Source organism: Chiloscyllium punctatum, chromosome 1, assembly GCF_047496795.1.
Source record: "Chiloscyllium punctatum isolate Juve2018m chromosome 1, sChiPun1.3, whole genome shotgun sequence".
Classification (NCBI taxonomy): Eukaryota; Metazoa; Chordata; class Chondrichthyes; order Orectolobiformes; family Hemiscylliidae; genus Chiloscyllium; species Chiloscyllium punctatum.
Genome location: NC_092739.1, coordinates 70,120,602 through 70,137,339, shown reverse-complemented (window position 1 = coordinate 70,137,339; position 16,738 = coordinate 70,120,602). Strand labels below are relative to the sequence as shown.

General features: G+C 40.4%; 1 protein-coding gene across 3 annotated transcripts in view; it reads left to right on the top strand.

Moving 5' to 3' along the window:
- atp8a1 (ATPase phospholipid transporting 8A1) overlaps window positions 1-16,738 on the top strand; it is a 355,098-nt gene that overhangs the window by 264,261 nt on the left and 74,099 nt on the right. For all 3 annotated transcript variants that reach the window (XM_072568277.1, XM_072568286.1, XM_072568295.1), the window contains 2 exons: window positions 8,320-8,394; window positions 9,666-9,788. In XM_072568277.1, coding sequence (XP_072424378.1) covers window positions 8,320-8,394; window positions 9,666-9,788 — 198 coding nt within the window. The remainder of the gene's footprint in view (window positions 1-8,319; window positions 8,395-9,665; window positions 9,789-16,738) is intronic.

Below are 16,738 nucleotides of genomic sequence, written 5' to 3'. Positions count from 1 at the left end.
TGAATTGTGAGGATGATGCTGTGTGACTTCACAGGGACATTGATACGTTGGCCAAATGGTCAGACACCTGGCAGCTGAATTTCAAATGAGAAATGAGGCAAGGCATTTTAGTGGAAGAAACATAGAGAGAGACAAACTCATTGGCACAACTTTGAGGGACGTATAGGAACAGAGGGACCTCAGAAATTCAAGTGCATAATTCTCTAAAAGTGGCCAGGCAAGTTGAAACAGTTTTTAAGAACGTTTATAGGATCCTTGTGTTTATAAATGGAGCTGCAGAGTATAAAAGCAAGTAAGTAATGCTACACCTCTACAAATCATTGGTCAGACCATATTTGGAAAACTGTGTTGAGTTGTGGGCACCTTATTTAAAGAAAGATGTTAAAACCCTGGAGAGAGTTCGATCGAGATTTACTAGAATGATACCAGGAAGGATGGATTTTAAAGGCAAGCAAAATTAAGGAAATTGAACTTATTCTCCTTGGAACAAAGAAGTTTTAGACTTGACCTCTTGTACAATGATGAACAATATTGACAGGAAAAAGAAGGATATTCTGTTCCCACTTTTTGATATGTCAGTAACCAGGAATCACAATTTCAGAATTTTCAGCAAGAAAACTTGGGAGTGAGATGAGAAGAACCTTCTTTGCTCAGTGTTGTTAGCTTTTGGAATGTGCTTCCTGGGAGAGTTGTGGAGGTCTATTGCACAGGAAGTTTCAAACGAGAGCTGGATGTATATTTGAAAATGATGAATTTAGAAGACTACAGAGAGAGGGCCAGAGAATGAGAATAGCAGAGTGGCTCTTTTGGGAACTAGTACACACAACAGGCTTCTCCTAAACTGCAAAATTCTAAGATTCTAAACTATCTTAACGAATACAAGATGGAAAGTTTTGACAAAATGTGTCTTTTTCAGGAATACTCAAGTTCTTTACTAACAAATAACTCTTTGATTGAGATCTGGGAGCATTAAGAATTTTTATTGTGAGATTTTCAAATATCTACACAAATTATTAAATTTTCCAAAATAATAATCTTGAACTGCACTACTTATTGTGATCTTTTATGCTCACCACATTTTTCCTTGAGACCTAAACGTTTGTCCAAAACATGCAGTTATTAATTTTGTAGTCACTGTTCCAGTTTCCTTCAATGTAATTTCTACCCATGTTATTACATTTTTGTTTCTTCATTAGTTATCATGTTTGTTTAGAGAGAAAATGATTACACAATGATTCTGCAAATACCAAGACATATGTCTATGCATATAAATGTGTGTTTGTATATATGTATTTACTATCTGTTATCCACACAAACAATATATTTTTAAAAATAATCTAATGATTCTTTCATGCTAAGTCACAGATTTTACTATGTGCACAATCTAAGTTTGTTGCTAAAGGGAATTGACAAAGAGTGGGCCAATCTAGAATGAGAGGTTTTAGTTTCAGGTTAAGGGATGGCAAATTTAAAATGAAGATGAGAAATTACTTCTCTGAGGGTCGTGAAACTATGGAATTCACAACCTGGGTGGCGTGAACACAGGACACTGAATACATTTAAGGAGGTAGTTAGATTTTAAGAGATAATGGGTTGAGTTGTTATGGAGAACAGGCATGACAGTTGAGTTGAGGCCAAGATGAGATCAGTCATGATCGTATTGAATATCAGAACAGTCCTGAGGGGCTGAATTGCCTAATCCTGCTCCCAGTTCTTACATTCTTATATTCTTATTTAGTTCTATCAGTTTGGTATGGTAATTCTTTGAGTAAATGAAGGTTTCATTGTGATATGGGGCAGTTCCAAGAATGTTTTGGCATGAATGTTCAGGAATTTAGTTCTGACTTTTATGTAAGTAGAAGGAAGTGTTTTGAGAGTATACTTGAAAGCATACAATAATGTTCTTGTACATCCTTGCACTACATCACTTTTTGGTTGTAAAATAATCGTGGCTGCCAGTCTGGTGATTACTGCATTGTCAGATGGGATGTTTTTGACAGAAATGTGCATTTAACATGGACAAGATGTCAAACATTCCAAGAATTTGTAGACTCCACACAGTGGCTTAAATGTGACTGAAAATTATATTTCACCACATTCTTACAATGTTTCTCTGCACTTTAACATCGTGTGTGCCTTGTCTTGTCTTATTTTACCTCCTGTTACTTCAGACCATAAAAAATCTTTCAACTTTATACAACTTGGTGAAATGTTTATTTTTCTGCCATGAAAATGTTTATGTTTATGAGAAGCTATTTGAAAATTGATATTTGTACTTTGTAAAAAAGCAGAACATCTACTGAGCCACACATTTCTCTCCATGAAAGCAGTAAATATATTTCAAAAGGCTAAAACTGCATTGGGAAACCATGCGCAATGGAATCAAAATGACATGTTGACCAATTAGAATTAAAATTGGCCCTGTAATTTGTGTGCCACACTCCTGAGAATTAGCAGTTGGTGAGGTGTTTAACTCCTGAGCATGTCTTTGGGAAACAGAAGCTCTGGCTGTGGTAGACTTGATTTGCTATGTTGTGCTTGATTTATTCTCATTACTAAGAATGAGAGAAGGTCAAACTGCAGCTGTGCATTGCAACCATATTGTGACCTTAACCAGCTAATCGCTGCTTTAAAATAAAGACAGTAATGGAATGCCACAAAATGTTTTCAGATTTATTCAATTCCAGATCACTCCATGAATTATTTAAAATATTAATTCTTAAAAACATGACTAAAGAAGGCAATCTAATCTCAAATGACTTGTATATAATCATAATCAGCGCAGTGTTAAAAGGGGCATGAGTAAAGAGTTGCTTAGTCATAGAGATGTACAGCATGGAAACACCCTTCAGTCCAACCTGTCCATGCCAACCAGATATCCCAACCCAATTTAGTCCCACCTGCCAGCACCCGGCCCATATCCCTCCAAACCCTTCCTATTTATATACCCATCCAAATGCCTTTTAAATGTAACAATTGGACCAGCCTCCACCACTTCCTTTGGCAACTCATTCCATACATGTACCACCCTCTAAATGGAAAAGTTGCCCCTTAAGTCTCTTTTTTTTCTTTCCCCTCTCACCCTAAAACTATGCCGTCTAGTTCTGGACTCTCTGACCCCAGGGAAAAGACTTTATCTATTTATCCTATCCATGCCCCTCATGATTTTATAAACCTCTATAAAGTCACCCCTCAGCATCTGACGCTCCAGGAAAAGCAGCCCTCGCCTATTTACCTCTCCCCATAGCTCAAATCCTCCAACGCTGGTAACATCCTTGCAAATCTTTTCTGAACCCTTTCAAGTTTCACAACATCCTTCCGATTGGAGGGAGACCAGAGTTGCACGCAATATTCCAACAGTGGCCTAACCAATGTACGGCCGCTACATGACCTTCCAACTCCTATACTCAATGATCTGACCAATAAAGGTAAGGATACCAAACGCCGCCTTCACTATCCTATCTGCCTGCGACTCCACTTTCAAGGAGTTGAACCTGCACTCCAAGGTGTCTCTGTTCAGCAACGCTCCCTTCTTAACAGTTATAGAATGTTAATGAAGTCAGTCATTGAATCTCTGAATGATTGAACATTAGGACAAGTATGAACTTATTAAATAGTCAGCGTGGGGTTCTGAAGGATGGCTGTATGACTAATCTCTTTTTTTTGTGTGGCAGCCACTAACATGGTGGAGTGTATTGATGCACTTCCAAAAGGTATTTGGTTCGGAAGCTTATTTTCTTTCAAAAATTTGAGAATTGAATTTGTGTATCAGCTTTTCACTAGATATGACAAATAATTAGACCAAAGAACAGCTAGTTATAGATCATAAACTCCAAATTGCACTAGTTACGAGGCTCAATAAGTTTTGAGTGAGCAGAGAAAGTTCCAAAAGAACATAAACAGATGAAATGAACAAGTAAGCTTGCAGCAAATGGAGTTTAGTGTGGAGAAATGTGACATCATCCACTTCAATATGAGAAAGGCTAATTGGAATATTTTCTTGATAGTAAGAGTCTCAGAAGGATTCTCCATAATCCAAGATTGTGCTGTAAGAGCTGCTGCTTTTTGAGATAATTTAGGTGATGGAAGTAATTTAGGAGTAGTAATCACTATTTTATACACTGTTGCGTGTTTTCGAACTCATGGGGGTAAAGATCAAAACAACGGCATGTTAAAAAGGAGGAAGAGAACAAAGGGAGAGACCACATGGTCAGTGAAAGAGAGAGAGATAGAAAGAAACCTACATGCTGTCTGACACAACAGGGAATCAGCACAGCTACTGCCTTTGCTGTTTGAGATCAAGTATTTCTTGACTATTGGAGTATTTCTCAGAAAAATTAACAAACAGCTAAAATCACAGCTGACCTTGGAGGAAGCGTAGAAGCAGATAAGTGCATAGTTTTTACCTGTAACCTTGCTGTCTTTTTTTATTTGTTAGTAGAGTGGATTCTTTTAGGTTATATGTTATAAGATCTGTCATATGTTATACTGAGATCTGTCTCTTGATTAAAATTTTAAAATATAAAAGATAGATACTATGTTAGCGGGAGAGTGCTTTTTAGAGCAGTAAGACTGTGTTATTTTCTGTAGATTGTTAAGGTACAATGATGGCCTTTAGTAGATTGATGTGCTCTTCCTGTCAGATGTGGGAGTTTAGGGAGAATTTCCATGATATTAATGATTATGCCTGCAGGAAGCGACTTTGGATGCGAATCTTATCAGATCACATGGATTGGTTGGTTGCATTTAGAGGCAATAAGGAATTTACAGGAGCTAGGGAGTGTAATGGATGGCAGGTATAGGAAGGGAGAAAAACCACAGATACGGTCAGGTAGATAGGTTACCACCAGGAAAGGTTGGAGAGGGAGGCAGGTAATGCAGGAGTCTCCTGTGACTGTCCCCATCTCAAAGAAATCCGCTGTTTTAGAAAACGTAGGTGTGATGGACTCTCAAGGGAATATGGCACGAGCACAATAGACAATAGACAATAGATGCAGGAGTAGGCCATTCTGCCCTTCGAGCCTGCACCGCCATTCAATATGATCATGGCTGATCATTCCTAATCAGTATCCTGTTCCAGCCTTATCTCCATACCCCTTGACTCCACTATCTTTAAGAGCTCTATCCAATTCTTTCTTAAAAGAATCCAGAGACTGGGCCTCCACTGCCCTCTGGGGCAGAGCATTCCACACAGCCACCACTCTCTGGGTGAAGTAGTTTCTCCTCATCTCTGTCCTAAATGGCCTACCCCGTATTTTTAAGTTGTGTCCTCTGGTTCGGCACTCCCCCATCAACGGAAATATGTTCCCTCCTGCCAGAGTGTCCAGTCCTTTCATAATCCTATACGTTTCAATCAGATCCCCTCTCAGTCTTCTAAACTCAAGGGTATACAAGCCCAGTCGCTTCAGTCTTTCCGTGAATGTCATGAGGCGTACGTCAGGTTCCAAGCAATTGATTGTGATAGAGGACTCTCTGGTCAGAGGCATGCACAGATATTTCTGCGGCCGACAGCGAGAAATCTGAATGATGTGTTGCCTCCCTGGTGCCAGGATCAAGGATATCTCCGAGACAGTGCAGGATATTCTCAAAGGGGAGAGTGGCCAGCAGGAGGACATTGTACACTTTGGAACTAATGACATAGCAAGGGAAAAGGATGAGATTCTGAAGGGAGAATATGGGAAATTAGGCAGGTATTTAAAGAGGAGGTCTTCAATGGTAATATGGAATACTCCAAATGCTACAAGCTAGTAAAGGTAGGAATAGAAGGATAGAGCAGTTGAATGCGTGGCTGAAGAGCTGGTGCAGGGGAGAAAGGTTCACATTTTTGGATCATTGGAATCTCTTCTTGTGGTAGAAGTCACCTGTATAAGCAGGACGGATTGCACTTGAATTGGAAGGGGATGAATAGCAGGGAGATTTGCGAGAGCTGCTTGGGAGGATTTAATCTGGTAAGGTGAGGGGGTGCATAGTGTGGAGGTGGGGATGGTACCCAGGGAGATCGTGAGGAAAGATCAATCTGAGATTGGTACACTTGGGAAATGGAGCAAGTCAAACAATCAGGGCAGACAGGAACAAAACCGAGAACTCAGTCAATTAAACTGCATTTATTTCAATGCAAGAGGCCTAATAGGGAAAGCAGATGAATTCCTGGCATGGTTAGGAACATGGGACTGAGATATCATTGCAATTACAGAGACGTGTCTCAGGGATGTACAGGACTGGCAGCTTAATGTTCCAGGATACAAATGCTACAGGAAAGATAGAAAGCAGGGCAAGAGAGAAAGATGAGCGGTGTTTTTGATAAAGGATAACATTATGGCTTCACTTAGGGAGGATAATACGAGAATATGTCCAGGGAAGTTATTTGGTTGGAACAGAGAAATAAGAAAGGGATGATGACCTTATTGGGATTGTATTATAGACCCCCCTCCCCTCTCCCCAACCAATAGTCAGCAGGAAATTGAGAAACAAATTTGTAAGTAGATCTATCTGAACAAATATTAGGGTGGCAATGGCATGGGATTTTAACTTTCCAAACATAGATTGGGACTGCCACAATATGAAGAGTTTAGATGGAGAGGAATTTAAGTGTGTACAAGAACATTTTCTGACTTAGTATGTGGATTTACCTACTAAAGAAGGTGCAAAACTTGACCTACTCTGGGGAAGTAAGGCAGGGCAGGTAACTAAGGTGTCAGTGGGGGAGCGCTTTGGGTCAACAACTATAATTCTGTGAATTTTAAAATAGTGATGGAAAAGGATAGACAGGATCTCAAAGCTCTAAATTTGAGGAAGGCCAATTTTGACGGTATTAAGCAAGAACTTTCAAAAGTTGATTGGGTGCAGATGTTCACAGGTAAAGTGACTGCTGGAAAATGGGAAGCATTCAAAAATAAGAGAGTCCAGAGACAGTATGTTCCTGTTAGGGTGACAGGCAAGGCTGATAGGTGTAGGGAATGCTGGATGATGAAAGAAATTGAGGGTTTGGTCAAAAGCAAGAAGGAAGCATATGTCAGGTATAGACAGCAGAGATCAAGTGAATCCTTAGGGTATAACGGTAGTAGGAATATACTTATAAAGAGGACAAAAAGGGGACTTGAAATAGCTTTGGCAAATAGGGTTAAGGAGAATCCAAAGGGAGTTTCTAAATACATTAAGGACAAAAGGTAACTAGGGAGAGAACAAACCCTTCAAAGATCAGCAAGGCAGCCATATCTGGAACTGCAGGAGATAGGGGAGATACTAAACAAGTATTTTGCATCCGTGTTTACTGTGGAGAAGGACATGGAAGATACAGAATATGGGGAAATAGATGGTGATATCTTAAAAAATGGAGAAAGTGAGGACTGCAGATCTCCAGCACCACATTTTTCAACATTGATGTTCATGTATCCTGGTGATCATCAATAATATCTTTACTTCAACATCTTCAAAAGTGTACATATTATAAAGGAGGAGGGGATGGATTTCTTAAAACGCATAAACATTCTGGATGTAAGTTTGCTCACTGAGTTGGAAGGCTTGTTTTCAGACATTTGGTCACAAGACTAGGTAAGATCATCAGTGAGTCTGCAGTGAAGCACTAGTGTTATGACCCGCTTTCTATTTATGTGTTTAGGTTTCCTTGGGTTGGTGATGTCATTTCCTGTGATGTCATTGCCTACTCTTTTTCTCAGAGAGTGATAAATGGGGTCCAAGTCAATGTGTTCGTTGATGGAATTCCATTGAACCATCTCCAAAGCATTTACTTTCTTCGTTAAATAAGGAGATCAAAACTGCATTCAGTATTTTGAGATATAGTCTCACAATTGCTTTATATAATTTCTTTAACAGGTAATAACTATAAATCGTAAACTATGGAGCATTCTTACACTTGTAAATTTCCACAGGGAAGCAAACATTCAGCCCACCAAGTCTCTGCCTGGCTCAAGCATTTCTAAGTAAATTCTATTACCTGGTTATATACTTGGGTCACTGTACCTTTCTCTGCATTTAATATTTATCAGTTTTCTCTTTGAAATGTACCTGTTCTCTGTCTGTTATTTTCCTGTGGAAAAGTATTCAATAGTTCAATAACTTGAATTTAGATCCAGATAACAATCAAAGTAGCATAGCATAAGGAAGTTGGATTTGATTTGGATTGTTCTGGCAAGATCCTGACTCAAACCCAATCCCCACTTCATTTGTTCTGTTTTGTAAAATTTTTTTGCAATCCAAGTCTGGTGAAACAAACTAAATTTTTAAATGTTAACATTCATATGAAGAGTCTTTTTGTTTTAATAAGAAATCATTCCTAATGTATTTTTATTTCATCTTCAGATCTGGTTTGCTTTCGTGAATGGTTTCTCCGGTCAGATTCTCTTTGAACGGTGGTGCATTGGTCTCTACAATGTGGTAAGTGTACATATAGTTGAATATTCAGTTCAGGTTGATGATTTACAGGGTTGGATGTGTACCCCATCCAAATATATCACCATCCCGTTTGTGACAAAAGTATTCAGTTCCCGTCTTTGTTCCACCTGACATTATCAAGAACTTAGGCCTTATTAACAGTTTGCTTACATCTGTCAACATTTAAAGTCACTAAGAGTATTAAAGGCACATGTCAATAACTCAGTTTGGTGAATATTCCCTGCTTCGTGCCAAGATCCCTGTATTTGTAAATTCTGCTCACATTTTGCATTGCTGGAAGATCCCAAATACAGAAGGAATTTGTGCTTGAGATGATGCCCGCTCATGGGCTAATATTTCAAAGTCTCAAGCATGGACATTGAAGGGCTGGTGAGGAAGCTTGGCCGCCTGCTGCTCATGAAGATATTTGCAATATGTCGGCTATCCGATAGATTCCAAAACACCATGAGCAGAATATCTAAATCTAATTAAAAGAATTTTGTACTGTACTGATGATCTTCACAGTTCTGATCTAAAATCAGTGCCTTTCTGATGCATGAGTGATCATTACGATTTGTAGTAGACTTTCTTCACAAAATCATGTATTTTGATCCATGTACATAAGCAACACATTTAGGATGTGATTTACAGGAAGCAGACCATTTTCGCATTCACTTGGTGAAATTGGAATAGTCCCACAATTTTGACACAGACAATAAAGTGGATATCTTATAATTCAATGACCCAAAACTTTGCTGTTACTGAGCTTTCAATAAAGGTTAACTGCTAAAATCAAGTATTCTTATCTATATATATTTTGACCATTGCCAAAGATAAATGATGTAAAATGTTTCAATGTGCAGTTAAGAGTAATGCAACTAATAACTCTCTGGTTTATATGATACAATTTATAGTCAATGCACCGGCGATTTATGGGGTTACAAAATGTTAATGTGCTCACTGAGTTTGGTCAGAAAACGTAGCACAGTACATTCCTTTCCATAAGTCGAAATGAACATTTCAAATTGACATGATTAGTAATTCTCAATTTTTACTTATCTAGATTTGTACTTTACATACGTCAAATTACTGCTAATAACAGTTACAGATAACTGATAAGATATCCATGACATGTACGGCTATCTCCTACATCAATGGCATGACATCGTGTATGATGTTCAGCAGTTGTCTTCTCAATATCAATATTTTGCAGTGCCAGTTTAATATTGTTATTCAGAGCTAAGAAAATCAACTTATTTACCTGTGCATGTCAGATTTTCACAGCTCTGCCTCCCCTCACTTTGGGAATATTTGAGAGATCATGTCGAAAGGAAAACATGTTGAAATATCCAGAGCTTTACAAGACATCACAGAACGCACTGAATTTCAACACAAAGGTAACTAATTTGTCAGCAATTGAAATTATATGTCCTTAACTAATTTAGTAAGTCTTACAAAATACCAATATTATGGTATTAGGTACCAATCCCATATTGCCTTAATAGGATACTAACTTGGTGGAAAAATATCTTTGACCAGTTGAGTTTCATATGTTAAAATGAAGGTGTTGAGTTGGATAGAAAAGATGGCAGAATCAAAAAGAGGAGGATGAAAGGCAGGACAGAGTGAAAGCTAATGAACATTAAGAAGCAACGTGATCACACACAGTAAATGTGTTTGACAAATTTATTAACAATTTTTGAGATTATAACTAGGATAATAGGAAGCAGAAGAGGAATTTTACTTGAATTTTCAGAAAGCATTCAGAAAGGTATCATGCCACATAAGGTCTCATGGAGTTAAAGTTGATGTATGAGCGTAAATAGGGATTGGTTAATGGGCAAGACTTTGAGAGTAGAGAAAATGGGACATTTTCAAGTTGCAAGATTGTGCCAAAGCAAGATGCTAGGCCTCATCTGTATACCGTCCATACTAATGATTTAGATTACGGGATGGTGAGTTTGTTGATAATAGAAGTTGTGGGAGTCAGTAAGCTGATATTGTCACAAAGCTGGTCCCTTTTTTCTAAAAGCTGTTCCTTTTCTCAAGGATACTGTGTTCTTGGTTTTTTTTCAGAGGGTTGTAAGCAGCTCCCGGTTCCAATTAGATTGGTTTGTTAGAGAGATTAAATGGTATTGAGAGACCTTTTTGTTTATGTGTAAACAGATGAGACTTCAGGCCAAAGTGGTCATGTTCTAGAAGTGACCTGTATAATGAAAGGGGAGTGGTCAGCTCTCTAGCTGAGCACTTCAGTCCAGAACTAGTTAGGAGTTCAGCTGTGTGTGAACAGGCTGCAAAAACACTCTCCCTTTCTGCCCTTCTAATTTTAACCTGTAAGCATTTGTTCCATTTTTACTGTTAAAGGGGGGTTGCTTATTGAGACTGTTACCGAATGTTCGACATAGCATAATTAAGTCTAGTTTGGGTAGACTGAGTTCTGCAGAGGTTCTTTATCCTGTTCTTTGTGTTCCATTGTGTCATTTTGTCTGTTTTAAAACCTGGTAGTCAACCTAGCTAACTTACACTTTTCACTGTACACTTACCAAAACAAATTGCAAAGTTATGGTCTGGGCTGCCTGCTTAAGAATGTTTTGAGTGGTCTGGCCTAATCCATAAAAATATGGACAGACTAATTGAAAGGGCACTGAGATAGCAGATGGGTATTATAATGTGTGAGGTATCCACTTTGGTTATAAGAAAGATCTGAAATCCAAAATTTGAAAATGCTGGTGTTCAATTGGGTCTGCATAAACACATTGAAAGAACCAATTGTGCATGCAAGTATAGAAAGTAATTATGAAGGCAAATGGCATGGTGTCCATTACTACAGGGGGACTGGATACAAGAATAAAGAAGTTTTACTACAATAGCATTGGGATTGCACCTGGAAACTATGCACAGTGATCCAAGAAATGTTGAAAAGATTAATCAGTGGTTGAAAGGGCCATCTGATAATCAGAGGCTGAGTAAGTTGTCTTTACATTCTCCAGAATCAAGAAGAACTGATGTGATCTCATTGAATAATAATAGATTCTGAACAGACTTGACAAGGGTGGACTATGAGAGCTTGTTTCCTTGTTGGGGAGTTAAAGCATGAGGGCCAGTTTCAGAATAAAGGGCTAATTGTTTAAGACTGAGATCAGGAGAATATCCTTCACATAAGGTGGAGCACAGTGGCAGCATTGCTGCCATCGCAAGAACCTGGGTTCAATTCCAACATTGCTATTGTGTGGAGTGTTTGCATGTTCTCCTTGTGTCTACATGGGATTCCTATGGGTGCTTCATTTTCCTCCCACAGTCCAAAGATATGCAGGTTAGGTGGATTGACCATGCCAAATTGTCCCACAGTGTTCAGGGATGTGCAGGTTAGGTGGATTAGCTATGGTAAAATGGGGGTTGCAGGGTTTGGGTGGAGAGTGGGTCTGGGTGAGATGCTGTTTGGAAGGTCACTGTAGATTCAATGGGCTTTCTTCCCGCACGGTAGGGATTCTTTGATTCTGTGATAAAGAGTTGTGATGTTTTGATTTTCTCTGCCCCAGGGGGACTTTTGGATGCTGTACTGGTGATTACACTTAAGAGTGAGATGGACAGAACTTTGGTCTTTCAGGAAATCGAGGGATTTGGGGCTTGGACAGGAAAGTAAAATTGAAGAATTCATGTGGAATTGTAATGAAGAGTAGCCATGATTGTATTATATGGTGGAGCAGGTTCAATGGGCTGTATGGTCTCCTGCTTCTATTTCTTATCATCTTATGGTGATTAGGGACAGGTACTAAATCCTTAACATTACAACAAAGCACTAATAAACAGAACGTTTGGGAGTGTTAATGTTCTCTCTGTCGAGATAATGTTGCGGACTGGGCCGAAATCATCAGGGTGGGGTGGACAGCTCACCAACTGTCTTCTAATGAGGCACTCTCCTGAGGATGCATTTTCAGGGTGAGACAATGTACCAGAAAGATGAGGGCGGACCATGTTGGATTATTGTAGCACTTGTGCCGCTCGCTGGGGAGGAAGTAATGGTTGTGAAGGGCTGCTGGCCAATAGCTCCATCATTTCTGGCAGTAGCAGACCTTAGTTTGGTGCTGTAAGATGAGATCTGAAGAGAATCATTGCTTCGCACAGCGGTGCTATTGCCTTTCTGTGAGAGACACGTAGACGAAGATACAATAGAGACAGTTAAGAGCTCTATGAAACCACAATTCATTTATTAAGTACTTAAGAGGGTGTCTGGTGGGCTAGATTCTGTCAGGGAAGCGGCATGATAGGAAGGATGGGGTGACACCTTTTTGGACAGGCTTTGCACCATATGCACACACAGCACCTCCAACTGATGGAACCTCACTTGCCTTTCCAATTTTTTTTACACAGGCCGTTAAAGAATCTTGCCCACTCCCTGCGACTGCTTATATCATATATGATGGCATAGGCAGTACCTTATTGTTATTAATTGAACTTCAAACTCCCTCAGTTCATCCTTATTTACTAATTCATGTATAGTGGGCAAGCTGCCAATTTTGGGGCCAACTCAATCTCCATATTAAGAAGGTGAACTGAGTGATGGGTCTGAAGACAGCAATCTGCCCATTTTGACATATCTTATATGCCCCAACTCAAAAAATTGGAGCATATATTATCCATTTTACTGAAGTATAGTGCAATGTACACTTGTTCATCGTTAGTTTCTATCAATAAAAGATAATGATTTCCATTACGTACTAATGTTTGAAATAAGTGGCTCTTCTACTTTGTTTTAACATGCACATCTTGCATATTTATGCTTTTGCAATGTTTTTAGTTCTCTTTCTACTGGCAACAAAATCTGGACTGAGAACGTTTAGAATTAATCAGGGGTATGGATTCCTTCCTTTTCCTTTTCCTTTTCCTTTTCCTTTTCCTTCCCCTCCTTTCTTCTTTCCTTCCCTTCCTTTCTTCTTTTCTTCCCTTTTCTTCTCCCAGTGATAATTTGGGAGTGCTTTTCTTGTTTCCTTAGTACATGTGTAAAATTCAAGTTAGGATATATTCTAGGATTATTGCTTCTAATGGTAGTTCAATAACAGCTGTGTAAAAATAAATATTCCACACCGGTACACAATAAAGGAAAGTGACCATTGGGGAAAAGCAATAACTCCAGTATTTGGACGGAGACAGAGTTGGAGTTGTCACAACAGACAAAAAAAAAGAATAGATTTCAAGGAGATCCAGCCCAATTCAATGACAGGACCTCTAGTTAAGAGCTTTTGATCTGTTTCTTGGACAGATTGAGGTCTTGGTTATAAGTTGGAAAAGCCTACAGCTCGAGGTAGCACCTGAAAAACTTTGAGGAAGAGGGTCATGTGGGTCTAGAGGGTGTGGAGCCGTAGGGAAAGGACATTGGGATTGGGAGCAGACATCATAAAGTGAAGAGGAGGGGTGAATAGTTGCGGGCATCTGATCATGTGTAATCTTAGTGGATCAGAGAAGCATTCCTGCTGCAAGTTACCCATAAGCATTGCTGCTGAAGCATGTTAGCTGATGGATAGGCTCAGAATTCCAACCTGGAAACATTAATAGTAGCAGATAAAAAGATTTGTAGTAATATTTTAGGTATACAGGACTACCTGGGACTACGATATTGTGGCCATCACAGAAACATGGATAGATGAGGGACAGGAATGGCTGTTGGAGGTTCCTGGTTACAGATGTTTCAGTAAGAATAGGGAGGGTGGTAAAAAAGGAGGGGGGGTGGCATTGCTAATTAGAAATGGTATAACGGCTGCAGAAAGGAAGTTTGAGGGGGATCTGCCTCTGGAGGTAGTATGGGCTGAAGTCAGAAATAGGAAAGGTGCAGTCACCTTGTTGGGTGTTTATTATAGGCCCCCCAATAGCAGCAGAGATGTGGAGAAACAGATTGGGAAACAGATTTTGGAAAGGTGCAGAAGCCACAGGGTCGTAGTCATGGGCGACTTCAACTTCCCGAATATTGATTGGAAGCTCTTTAGATCAAGTAGATTGGATGGGGCGGTGTTTGTGCAGTGTGTCCAGGAAGCTTTTTTAACGCAGTATGTAGAGTGTCCAACCAGAGGGGAGGCCATATTGGATTTGGTACTCGGTAATGAACCAGGACAAGTGGTGGGCTTGTTAGTGGGTGAACATTTTGGTGATGGTGACCACAATTCTGTGACTTTCACCTTGGTTATGGAGAGAGATAGGTGTGCACAACAAGGAAGATTTTACAATTGGGGGAAGGGAAATTACGATGCTGTAAGACAGGATTTGAGGAGCATACGTTGGGAGCATAGGCTGTCAGGGAAGGATGTGGTGGAAATGTGGGACTTTTTCAAGGAGCAGATACGACGTGTCCTTGATATGTATGTACCGATCAGGCAGGAAAGAAATGGTCGTGTGAGGGAGCCTTGGTTGATGAGGGAGGTTGAATGTCTATTAAAGAGGAAGAAGGAGGCTTACATAAGGTTGAGGAAACAGGGTTCAGACAGAGCAGTGGAGGGATACAGGATAGCCAGAAGGGAACTGAAGAAAGGGATTAGGAGAGCTAAGAGAGGGCATGAAAAATCCTTGGCGGATAGGATCAAGGATAACCCCAAGGCATTCTATGCGTATGTGAGAAACCTGAGAATGACGAGAACGAGGGTAGGTCCGATCAAGGACAGTAGTGGGAGACTGTGTATTGAGTCGGAAGAGATAGGAGAGGTCTTGAACAAGTACTTCTCTTCAGTATTTACGAACAAGAGGGACCGTATTGTTGAAGAGGAGAGTGTGAAACGGACTGATAAGCTAGAAGAGATACCTGTTAGGAAGGAAGATGTGTTGGACATTTTGAACAACTTGAGGATAGACAAGTCCCCCGGGCCTGACGGGATATATCCTAGGATTATGTGGGAAGCAAGAGAGGAAATTGCACTACCGTTGGCAATGATCTTCTCGTCTTCACTGGCAACGGGGATGGTACCAGGGGACTGGAGAGTAGCGAATGTTGTGCCCCTGTTCAAAAAAGGGAATAGGGATAACCCCGGGAATTACAGGCCAGTTAGTCTTACTTCTATGGTAGGCAAAGTAATGGAAAGGGTACTGAGGGATAGGATTTACGAGTATCTGGAAAGACACTGCTTGATTAGGGTCAGCCAGCACGGATTTGTGAAGGGTAGGTCTTGCCTTACAAGTCTTATTGAATTCTTCGAGGAGGTGACCAAGCATGTGGATGAGGGTAGAGCAGTGGATGTAGTGTACATGGATTTTAGTAAGGCATTTGATAAGGTTCCCCATGGTAGGCTTATGCGGAAAGTCAGGAGGCATGGGATAGAGGGAAATTTGGCCAATTGGATAGAAAACTGGCTAACCGGTCGAAGGCAGAGAGTGGTGGTAGATGGTAAATATTCAGCTTGGAGCCCAGTTACAAGTGGAGTTCCGCAGGGTTCAGTTCTGGGTCCTCTGCTGTTTGTAATTTTTATTAATGACTTAGATGAGGGAGTCGAAGGGTGGGTCAGTAAATTTGCAGATGATACGAAGATAGGTGGAGTTGTGGACAGTGAGGAGGGCTGTTGTCGGCTGCAGAGGGACTTAGATATGATGCAGAGCTGGGCTGAGGAGTGGCAGATGGAGTTCAACCCTGCCAAGTGTGAGGTTGTCCATTTTGGAAGAACAAATAAGAATACGGAATACAGGGTTAATGGTAGGGTTCTTAGTCAGGTGGAGGAACAGAGGGATCTTGGGGTCTATGTACATAGATCTTTGAAGGTTGCCACTCAGGTGGATAGAGTTTGTAAGAAGGCCTATGGAGTATTATCGTTCATTAGCAGAGGGATTGAATTCAAGAGTCGTGAAGTGATGTTGCAGCTGTACAGGACTTTGGTTAGGCCACAGTTGGAGTACTGTGTGCAATTCTGGTCGCCTCACTTTAGGAAAGATGTGGAAGCTTTGGAGAGGGTGCAGAGAAGATTTACCAGGATGTTGCCTGGAATGGAGAGTAGGTCGCACGAGGATAGGTTGAGAGTTCTCGGCCTTTTCTCGTTGGAACGGCGAAGGATGAGGGGTGACTTGATAGAGGTTTATAAGATGATCAGAGGAATAGATAGAGTAGACAGTCAGAAACTTTTTCCCCGGGTACAACGGAATGTTACAAGGGGGCATAAATTTAAGGTGAAGGGTGGAAGGTATAGGGGAGATGTCAGGGGTGGGTTCTTTACCCAGAGAGTGGTGGGGGCATGGAATGCGCTGCCCGTGGGAGTGGTAGAGGCAGAATCATTGGCGACCTTTAAGCGGCATTTGGATAGGTACATGGATGGGTGCTTAATCTAGGTTAGAAGTTCGGCACAACATCGTGGGCCGAAGGGCCTGTTCTGTGCTGTAT